Raw genomic sequence first — 12,092 nt, 5'->3', positions numbered from 1 at the left:
TCATTAGACTACGATATCTCAGTTTTTCTTTCGAAGATTAACGGAATTCTTAAATGTTTTGCAACTACTTAAGGTTGAGTGATCATGACAGCATTTAGATTTATTTTTTATTATATTTTTTATCTAACGTTAATAGAAAACGTAACTGTTAGTGTTGTTTTTATTTTTTCCCCATCTTCAAGTTTGATGCATGCCGTGTAACATTTGGAACCTCATTATGTTTCTAGGTAAGATTTGTATTACATTTACGTTTACTTTGCCAGTCGTATTTTTGACTCGGTGTAACAGCACGTCTTTTTCAGTTCAACTACATTCAATTTGACCAATCAGAGCCAAGCTTTTCAAGTCGAAGTCGAATCAGACTCGAAGAGATGAAGATACTGCTATCAGAAGTTACTGGTAAGTTTAAGTTGCTGTTTGCATAAATAAATAGCTCACTGTTTAGTTTTTTTCATTAAAAAAAAATTTCCCAGCATTTTTTCCTAGTTTCCTAGTCTAATTTGTGTTCATTCATGTAAAAATCTGTTTATTTAATTGTTTTTTTTTTTGGGACAGCTGCAAGTCACTTGTCCTGGCTTACCATATTTTGCACTACTTCTAATTTCCTTAAATCTTTTTTAACAGAGGTGAAGAGTGTATGTGTTTCTGTACATCACTTTTTTTCTTCTTTTTTTGCTCTCAAAGTCAAAGGGGGCTGACTAAAACATCAATGCTAAAAATAAAGATTAGCATTTGTTGTACATTATAATTATGATTCTTGTTGGCTGGGTATACTTTTTCAGTTAAACTGCCCTTTTTTGCTGTGATACAGTGACAAACCATGTAGACTTCACAGTTGTTCAAGAGATATTTTATTAACTCCTTTTCTGAATTACATTAACATTTTATATTGAATGTCTACTGTTAAAATATATGAACTAAGCATTACATGCCATGTTAAAGAATTCCATTTTTACCAGGTGAAAAAGACTTACTATTAAATGTATTAAATATGTACTTAAGTATGTTTTAGTACAAAACAAATGTACTTTAATGCATTTATAATACATTTAACAGTACGTCTTTTTCACCTTGTATGTACAACATAGGGAAATGTCAAAACATCATACTGTGTTGTAATAAAAAACGTCTTGGTTACGACCTCTGTTCCCTGAGAACAGGGAATGAGACACTGCATCGATGACGCTATGGGGAACGCACTCCATGTGAACCGGCGTTTGAAAAGCTGTACAATCACGGCAATAGAATTTGACTGGCGACAGCCTATGACACTACTAGTGCGACTCAGAAGTATTAAAGAGGCGCCTAGAGAACATCGTTCCCCAATAGCATCATCGAAGCAGCCTTTTGAAAGGGAACAGTTACTTTTTTTAACAGAGGTTAATTTTGCTTTAATTTTCCATTTTCCCCTTTCACAGACACTGTGATCAAACAATTTCCAACACATCTGAGGTGCGAGCACTGGAGGAAATGCAACAATGAGGCAAACTCAAAGACCAATCACTCCAATTCACTTGAAGGATGAAGATGGTTTGAGTTGTAACAGTACTGTAACTGTTTGCAGCTAATAATGACTGCACTTTATTGACTGTAGTTAGGTTTATTTATGTTAATGTATTTTTTTTACAGTTTATATGCTGCTGTACTGATGTACACTAGGTGTAGTACATTAAAGTCGGCATGAAATCAAAATGGACCCTATTTACTTTGTTAGCGCATATTACTAGTCTTGTGGTGAACAATTAATCCGTGCAAGTTAAAACACAGAAAAAAAAAAATTGGCTTCGTAATCTTTAATCAAAATCTGAAAAGGCCCTTCCCCCTATGCCTTGGAGGACCTTCTCTGATGACGTAGGTTTGACGGCTTGGTTTGGGAAACGCTTAACCACTCCCCTCAAACCGTTAGTCTGTAATGAGCGAGAGATGGAGAGGAGGAGCGCTAGAGTAAAACCCTGCCCTCTGTTCAATATTCCTTTTCACTGGGAAATACGTCACAGCACTGGAGAAAAGTCGTTTGCAACTTCCGGTTCACGCGGACTTTAAAGTTTACTAGCTTTCAAAGTGTGTGTGTTTTATACAAATCTTTTTTAATGTGTTTTATTGAATGATAATTTTTCCACTGTATTTGTAATACATTAAAATATATTATTTGCATAATTTTAGCATAAATGAGGCAGAAAATGCTACTGATAACACAGTAATAGTGTACTTGACAACTTTTAAAATACACCATTAACATATTTATGTTTTATAAAGGTACTGTTAACATAGTAAAAAAAAATATTTGAAATAAATTTACTATATAAAAAATGTGAGCAATACATAAATATGATTTGTATATATTATATATTCTTATATTTTAAATAATTTATAAGTGTATTTAAAAATGCATTAAAGATGGGTTCAATTGTACTAAAAGGGGTAACAAAATTAAAAAAATAAAGCTGAAATAGTATGTTAAAAGCATATTTTAGTTCATCTTCAGTGTGTCTTAAAATAGCACAGTTGAGTACACTAAAATCTTAAGAAGTACTAAAGAAAAACTTTTAGTACAAAATTAGTGTGCGAAAATGGAGCACTTTAAGTACATTATGGGAGTGTACTTTAATAAAATGTATTTTAGTGCACTTTTTTAACCTATTAATACATAGCCTAAGTATAATTTGTATATATTTATTATATATTATTATTATATTTTAAATAATTTATTATTGTATTTAAAATGCATTAAAGATGGTTTCAGCTTTACTAAAAGTGGTAACAAAATAAAAAATTTTTAAAGCTGAAATAGTATATTAAAAATACACTTTAGTTCATCTTCAGTGTGTCTCAAAATAGCACAGTTGAGTACACTAAGATGATATTAAGTTTATCTTAAGAAGTACTAAAGATAAGCTTTTAGTATATTAAGTACAAAATAAGTGCACGAAAATAGAGCACTTTAAGTACATTATGGAAGTACATTATGGAAGTGTACTAAGTGCACTTAAATAAAATGTATTTTAGTGAACTTTTTTTTCACCTGGGTAGTAATTGTTAAATGCGCTTTCAATCATCATTAACCCCCAAAAGTGAGGAGTTGGACTTACGTAATTCATATGGGTCATACTTTTCAGGTCAGAAAATACAGAAAAAAAGAAAGAAAAAAAAAATCACATCCCTGGTTTGTAATGAATTCTATGTTCAATCAAATACAATTTTCCTTCTAAAGATAGTTTTTGTAATGTCTATTTGATGCTTTTCTTATTTAACAAAGACTTCAAATTAAATGATCTTTTGGAGGTAATTTCTCAGTAAAATTATGTAATAAATAATATTCAACATTTTAATCACTTGACAACTCTATTATTAACATACTAATATTGAGAGAAAAGAACATTAGTTAGTGAATCATCATGTTAAAAAAACTTGACATGATACTCACACAGGGCTAGAGTTCACAGCAGATCCATCACTGAGATCAGGAGGCTGATGCATGGAGTTGTTACTCTTCATGGACACATGGCTGTATCCTGAAGATGGTCCATCACTGAAATAAGGAGGCTGATGCATGGAGTGGTTACTCTTCATGGACAAACAGCTGAATCCTGAAGATGGTCCATCACTGAGATAAGGGGGCTGATGCATGGAGTGGTTACTCTTCATGGACACACAGCTGTATCCTGAAGATGGTCCATCAATGACATAAGGAGGCTGATGCATGGAGTGGTTACTCTTCATGGACACACAGCTGTATCCTGAAGATGGTCCATCACTGAGATAAGGGGGCTGATGCATGGAGTGGTTACTCTTCATGGACACACAGCTGTATCCTGAAGATGGTCCATCACTGAGATAAGGGGGCTGATGCATGGAGTGGTTACTCTTCATGGACACACAGCTGTATCCTGAAGATGGTCCATCACTGAGATAAGGGGGCTGATGCATGGAGTGGTTACTCTTCATGGACACACAGCTGTATCCTGAAGATGGTCCATCACTGAGATAAGGGGGCTGATGCATGGAGTGGTTACTCTTCATGGACACACAGCTGTATCCTGAAGATGGTCCATCACTGAGATAAGGGGGCTGATGCATGGAGTGGTTACTCTTCATGGACACACAGCTGTATCCTGAAGATGGTCCATCACTGAGATAAGGGGGCTGATGCATGGAGTGGTTACTCTTCATGGACACACAGCTGTATCCTGAAGATGGTCCACCATTGAGATAAGGAGGCTGATGCATGGAGTGGTTACTCTTCATGGACACACAGCTGTATCCTGAAGATGGTCCATCACTGACATAAGGAGGCTGATGCATGGAGTGGTTACTCTTCATGGACACATGGCTGTATCCTGAAGATGGTCCATCACTGACATAAGGGGGCTGATGCATGGAGTGGTTACTCTTCATGGACACATGGCTGTATCCTGAAGATGACCCATCACTGAGATAAGGGGGCTGATGCATGGAGTTGTTACTCTTCATGGACACATGGCTGTATCCTGAAGATGGTCCATCACTGAGATAAGGGGGCTGATGCATGGAGTGGTTACTCTTCATGGACACATGGCTGTATCCTGAAGATGGTCCATCACTGAGATAAGGGGGCTGATGCATGGAGTGGTTACTCTTCATGGACACATGGCTGTATCCTGAAGATGGTCCATCACTGAGATAAGGGGGCTGATGCATGGAGTTGTTACTCTTCATGGACACATAGCTGAATCCTGGAGATGCTGCTCTCTGATTGTGAACAGAAGCCTCCTCTTCTCTCTCCTCACACACACTCATTTTACAGGCAGACTTCTACTTCTCTTCTTCCTAGATAAGAGACTTCATTTCAGGCCTGTATGTGGAAATACAGAACATACACAGAATTTTGACACAATTAAGTTTCAGTACTAGCTGGTGACCAGAAGTGAGGGTGCACAGTGACCAAAGTGGCCGGGCCCAATAAGTTGTGGTTTACAGGGATTTTAGGCCAGTTAAGGGACGTTTTTATGATGACACAAATCTCAGATACAGGAATACCCACTGTTGGCGCAGGAATACTTGTATAATGAGCTCACAGGTGTGTATTTATATAATATTTTACAATGACTTTGAACACAGCTCAGCCAATAATTACCTAAGACCAGAATTATCAATTTTATAATGCTGATTTCTTAGTGCATTCTTTTAGGATATTTGACTAGTGTCGTGACTGATCTCATTTGTGCTTTACCTAGTTTGTGGGCTTATGTTCAACACAGATGTGTCATAAATCTTGTGTTGCTCTTTTAAAAAATGTAATTATTATGAAGTTGAATGATTATTCAAATATTTTTTTTTACAGATATTGCTCTTGCTGTATTGATATATATATGCATTGATTTATGTAGTTTATTTTTCTTTTTAGTTAACAGAACAACCAGCTACAAACATCGAATAGTTCCCTTTCAAGGGAACTCACACTGCATTGAATGGTGCTGTGGGAACACTCTGCGTGATTGCGTCGTGAAGCATGTGTGAAATCAGTCGTGAAAGAACATCAGAGGCGGGTGATGTCACAACCAGGAAACTATAAAGCGTGCCCAAACAGTGCAGCGCTAGCTTCTATGTCTTCAGTAAGTGCTATATGTAAAAATGCGTGTCTTATTTGGTGTTGTCTGTCACTCATAAGCATATATATTAGCATTGTGAACAGATTCCATTACGGACACTCCGCTTTCACCTGGTGCTCTTTGAGGAGGGTGCTCAAGCTCACGTTCCTTATTGCTGCCAAGGCACAGTGGTGATTCAGGTCATGGGAATCGCAAATGGATTTAGCAGAGGGGTTAGAGATGGGCCATGCCTTATCTCTGCCCTCACCTGCTAGATCCAGTGCCTTTTCTCAAGGTTTGGAAGCATGCACTGCGGTTTCTTCCACCCGAGTGAGACAAATGTGCTACAATTATCTCGCCCCTATGTTTGGTCCCAGAGTGACCAGTTCGGTTGTTCGCTGCCAGTTTGCCGCTTCAGGGCACTGAGTTGGTCACTCGAGTAACACCAGAGGCCAGTCTTAAAAGACTGGTTCAGAAAGTTAAAAAGGGTTACACAATACAGTTCGGGTCTTGCCCGCACAGATTTATGGGGTTCCTGCCCACAGTGGTGGGCCCTGAGCAGGCTCTGGTCATGAAACATGAGCTAAAAACTTTGTTGGGGAATGGGGCCATAGAACGTGTACCCATCTGCATTCTGAACTACATCGACGATTGGTTGATTCCAGCTCAGTCGCATCAGCTGGCAGTTCAGCAATGAGATGTCATTCTCGTCAATATGAAAATGCTGGAGTTAAGATTACACGCCAAGAAGAGTGTGCTTTCTCAAGCTCAGAGGACCACTTTTTAGGCATGGTATGGGATTCGGTTTTGATGCAAGCATGTCTATCTCCGGTGGTCATCTAAATAAATCACCAGGGGGGTTTGCGCTCACGCCCACTTTGCAAACTGGTGCATCCAATCCTTCTGTGGTCCCAGGGTAAGCTGCTTTCATTCAGGGCAGCTAACATCCCTGGGTGCCAAAACCAGGTAACAGACATCCTGTCGAGACAGGGGCTGAGGCCTGGGGAATGGAGGCTCCACCCTGAGATGGTGGAGCAGATATGGAGGGTGTTTGGCCAGGCAGAAGTGGATCTGTTTGCATATTGAGAGACGTCTCAGTGTCCACTCCCTTACACATCCAGCTCCTCTGGGACTGGATGCTATGGTACAGATGTGGCTGAGGCCAAGTCTGTACACACTTCCCCCGATCGCTCTGTTCCCGGGAGTTCTGGAGATGGTTCTCCGGGATCCATTTTCTCCTAATTGCCCTGCTGTGGCAATGTGTGCATGTGAGCGCTGATTAGGCTACATATTTTAAATTGTCAATTAAAGGATAAACACATTATTATGATTTATGGCTTATTAATATAAGTGCGTGATTAGACGACTAATGGCTTAAATGAACAACTACAAAAATCTTTAGTCGAGGGCAGCCCTACTGTAAAGTGACTATTGTAATGGGGTACTCAAAATAGCCTAATATAGGCTAGTTAGTTTGTGCTTTTGTTTTTATTTATTTTCATTTTTTGTTTAGTGAACTTAAATTCTGCTTCAAAAAGCATACTTTTTTATTTTTTATCAAATGTCTCATTCCCAAATAAATAAAACAAAAGGTAATAAGGTTTTAGAGTTTAGAGAGAACTGGCACACAAAGGAAGGTGGTCTCCTGGCAAATGGTCTCATACCCAAAAGGTGTCAACTCTGAATGCAAATTTCCATTGTTAGCACATGTTTCCATGTGAAAGAGGTTCTGTCTATATAATGGAATGCAGCAAAGGGCTCTGGGCCTTCTGTTACTCAGATGAGCCCATGATGTTGAAGGACCTCAAAGAATTCAGCATCATGTATTTTAATGTTTGGTTCGCCTCTCTTCTCTTTATTCCAGAGCATTTGATGTTTTGTATCGATTATCTTTGAATTGATTATGAAATTGGCATGATACATTTACCTGGCATAATAAATTGTTATATTTGATTATTCTAACCGTCTTTGACATTATTTTCATTAAAGAGTTAAAAAGAATAGTCAAACAAACATTCACTCACATTTAATGATGCACAGATATCATTACAAGCTTTTCATTTATGGAGTCAGATGAAATAACGAGAGAATAGATATTCAAATGTATTGCATTTAATCAAAAAATACTTTGCCACAAGAAAAGACAGTAACACGTAAAGACCTTCTGCGCTGGTCGGATGCCGGACTTTGGGCTGATCGAGTGCGAGCTTACACTGTCTATTGCCATTCAGCAAAAAAATTATAATAATGTCCATATCATCCCACCCTATTTATAGTATATCTGCAGATTTTGACACAGTTAAGGTCCAGTTCAAGGATGCTGCATTAGGTCTCTTTCTGTAATGGGTGATTTACATCGGACAAGAGACTTTTGGGTCAGTGTTGGAATGTGTTCCCATGTGTTGTGTGAGACAAACAGCCAAAATTATGGGTGTAAATCAGGACATGTCATCATAATACAATCTGACGTCGATAAGATAGTTGCTGATAACTCAAAACATGCCACAATACAATTACAATTATTTTCAGATTCAGGGGCCAATATAGCCTCGTGGGCAAGTGCGTCGGTATGTAGCGCCGTTGTGCTTCGGGAGATCCGAGTTAGAGTTATTAGAATTGCTAATCCTTTATTAATTTTTTTTGTGGGACATCCCAAAAAAAACATACATTTTAGTTTTTAAAGAAATAGGGAAAAATAAAATGTTGCAATTTTTTTAATAAAAATTCAAAAATGTTGCAAATGACTTCATACATACTCATACATTGATGAAAGCTCATTGACAACAGAACAAACATAATGAGGAATATAATAAGTAAGATTTCTGTCATGATGTGATTTATTAAGCGTTTATCTGCTAAAATGACTGAATCTCTATCTCTGCATGTCTTTCTCATTTTATTATTAATGTTAGATTTTTTTTCTGTGGTCAGCTCAATTGATATGAACAGATATTATTAATATTAATCATATTAATTTCATTTTCAGGGATGACATGATTAAATGATTAAATGGGCTTAAGAATCAACCGTTCTTGTAATACATTTTACTGTGATTTTTTGGTTATGTAAAGTTTGTGTTTTTGTTACAGTTATGAGTTGTTTTTATAATAAAATATTTAGAATAATATTTATTTTGAATAAAATATATAACAAATAATAATTATTTATAATTATTTGTTTATTTATAATTAAATAAAGTATATTTTACATTAAATGGCCATACGGTACATACTGTTTGTAACAATAAACATTAAGGTAATAATATTAGCCTATCTATAAACAGTCCTTCATTGGCAAACACTAAATAAGCTTACAAAAAAGTTTTGGCACAGAGCTGGTGAGCTCATGTGCTCAAAATCTTGACTCGCCATTTATCTTCAATTAAATAACATAATTTGTCCCAAATCGTTATTAATTTAAACCAACGTCACTATAAGCCGGGTGAGTGTGTACATTTTCAGTAGGCTTATGGGCCTACGTTTATTTGCTTTCGCTTTTACTTTTCGCTAAAACTCTTTTACCCCTCTTTGTTCATTTTTGAAGTGAACTTTTTGCCTGTATTATCATATGTAGGCTGCCTACTGTTTTGGACTGAACACACGAGTAGAGTCGACATCGGTGTGCTGTAGCTGTGAGTGAGTTTGTCTATCCCTGCACTTCTAGTCCGGGATCCGCCATTATAGTTTCTACCGTGATAGTCAGGAGAGAACTTTTGAAATAGTTTAGACGTAAAAGGTCCTCATTGATATTATAACTGTGAAACTTTTAATGAACTTACCGTCACACGTGAAGACATTGTTAGATTTTGATTTGCCCAAAATGGTGTCTAGTCATCCGGAACGCTTTCGGTTTCACTGTTGACAGGAGAGTTCCGCTGCGTGAGGTCCTCTCAGACTGAACTGAACGTGATAACGTTGAGCTGCGTGCTCTCTCTAGTTCTCTCTGCTGCATAGGTCACTGCCATAGACAGTATGGGGGTCACTGCACTGGGCTGCGTTTCCCAAAAGCATCGGAAGCCTAAGTTGATCGTAAAAACGATCGTACGACTGATCTTAATATTATGGTCTGTTTCCCAAAAGCATCGTAGCTTAAAGGGATAACTATAGTTCACCCAAAAATGAAAATTCTATCATTGTTTACTCACCCTCAAGTTGTTCCAAAACTGTATGAGTTTCTTTGTTATGCTGAACACAAAGGAAGATATTTGGAAGAATGTTTGTAACCAAACAGATCTCATCTCGGTCCCCATTGACTACCATAGTATATTTTCTTCCTACTATGGAAGTCAATGGGGACCGAGATCTGTTGATTACAAACGTTCTTCCAAATATCTTCCTTTGTGTTCAGCAGAACAAAGAAACTCATACAGGTTTGGAACAACTTGAGGGTGAGTAAATGATGACAGAATTTTCATTTTTGGGTGAACTATCCCTTTAATGCCGAGTTCAGACTGCACGATTTTCAAAAGAGTCGGGTCACTGTTCTTTTCACACTGCATGACTATGCAGGGTAAGATTCAGTTGCTGGTGTGTTCACACTGCACGATGCATCGGCGACAGGAGGTTTCACACTGCATGACTTTCAGGAGGAAGAATCGCCGACAACTTCTGTCTGATCCGCAAACTACGTTTCGCAACCAAACACACGCGAGAGGTGATAAGGAAATAGCGCAAAATCCCGCGTGCGTAAGACCGCAGCTCTCGCGCGAGACTGAAATTGTTATTAAAAATGATAGCCTGCAAGAAGCTTGCGATCCAAATTGTCTGTGCACTGATTTGCAGCGGAAAGGAGAAAAGGAAAAACATTATGCGTGAGGAAATGGCTGGGAAGACAAGGGGAGCAAGGACTGTGTGTTCTGCAAAGAGAGTTTGGGGTAAATAAATAATGTTGCAATGTGTTGCTGTTGCTGCATGGTCAAGCAAATGTTTGTGCTTTGTTTCTGTTTGATATAATTGTAAATATATCTATTAAAATACTGATATTGTGGTCTATAACTCCTCCCCGAACTCCTCGCTGCTCTGTATCTTGCTCTCTCATTGGCTGTCGGTCATCGCCGATGTAGTTTTCAGTCAGAACACTTTCACACAGCAGGATTTTGAATCGCCGACAGGTCCAGATATTTAGCATGCCAAATATCTCACGGGCGTCGGCGACTCGTCGGTGATTCTCTCAGATCGCGTCTTTGCTCATTCACACTGCGTGATTGTCACTCGCGTGAACGAGCACCGATGATTTCGGGCATTTGTCGGCGATTTCTCAAAACCTGTCTGCGAGCCAAAATCGGGGCTAAAATCATGCAGTCTGAACTCGGCATAAGAAGACAGATTTATGAGGTCACCTGCAGGACAACCGGCAGATTACACCTTTAACTTTATTCAAATGCAATGTGATTATAATATAAGGTTTTGATTGTACTTTATTGTACACTTTATTACTCTTTTTTTGTTGGTGGTGAAATTAATGTATAAATTAAATAATTTAGATTTATTATTTAGAATTAGATTATTTTCTTATTTTTATTTATCAAAAAAAAAAAAAAAATTCAGAGCTACTTTATAAATCATTTTCAATAAATAGGACATCATGACTTGGAACACAATCATGTGTTAAAAGATGAACAAAATAACCATGGTTTCATATCGGCATAAGAAGTCTTTTGTAAATCCAGCCCCTGAACATCAGAAGTTAACAGTGTTTCTTGCAGAATAAGAGTAAGGAATCATATGCACACCACATGTGGGACACAATAAATACATAAACATGAAATATTAATTCAAAATATTTTTCACAGAAGAAAGTCATTCTGTCATAGTACGATAAATGCTCTAATTTAATCCATGAATGATATATAAAGTTTAACGAATACATTTCTTTAATTAATACATGAAGTGCAGCAAGAAACCTGATCTGGTGTCTTCCTATTGAATTTCACTACTAGTTAAGATTCAGATTTGGTTTTGGTATATTGATCCTATAGACCAACATTATCAAGCAGCTTCATCCTGGACTGTAAAACAAAAGCAACAATGTAGCGGATTGAATGATTCCAAAATCATTATGCCCGATGTATGAGCAGCTGTGACTAAATAAATATCTGCTCAGTTCATGGTTTTACTGCTGAAATTAAAGGCCTACAAAACAATCATTGCCTCTCTTTCAAAGTTTCAAACTTTAGTTTAGATCAACTTTATTATTGGCATACCATTCAACACCACTTTAATGTATATAGCTTCAGATCATTAACCCCATAACTGTCACTCCCCATTTTGAGCATATGTGAAAATGTATCTAGACTTAAATAGTTGTAATCATTGGAATTCAGACCTATAACCTTGGTCTCTTTTTAAAGAAGACTAGAAGCACTTCGAAAAATGAAAGTGTAATAAAGTTAGATAAGTTTACGTTAAGTTGATTTTGTTTAGGCGCTGTACCTAAAATAGTCACCAGGTGGCACTCATGTTCCACTGATGCGTTCTTCTGTAACAAATTAATATTTCTGTCATAATATCACTTCTATCACAGAAC

General features: G+C 37.4%; 1 protein-coding gene across 6 annotated transcripts in view; it reads right to left on the bottom strand.

Moving 5' to 3' along the window:
- Positions 1-9,483, bottom strand: part of LOC311294900 (uncharacterized protein) — a 151,006-nt gene extending 141,523 nt beyond the window's left edge. For all 6 annotated transcript variants that reach the window (XM_084415962.1, XM_084415963.1, XM_084415964.1 and 3 more), the window contains exons 1-2: positions 9,346-9,483; positions 3,425-4,831 (exon numbers count right to left, since the gene is read on the bottom strand). In XM_084415962.1, the coding sequence (XP_084272088.1) occupies positions 3,425-4,776 (1,352 nt within the window). In that variant the 5' untranslated portion in view covers positions 4,777-4,831; positions 9,346-9,483. The remainder of the gene's footprint in view (positions 1-3,424; positions 4,832-9,345) is intronic.
- Positions 9,484-12,092: the final 2,609 nt, after the last annotated feature.

The sequence above is a fragment of the Rutilus rutilus genome, assembly GCF_951802725.1.
Source record: "Rutilus rutilus genome assembly, chromosome: 1".
NCBI lineage: Eukaryota > Metazoa > Chordata > Actinopteri > Cypriniformes > Leuciscidae > Rutilus > Rutilus rutilus.
This window is presented reverse-complemented; position numbering and strand designations above follow the sequence as displayed.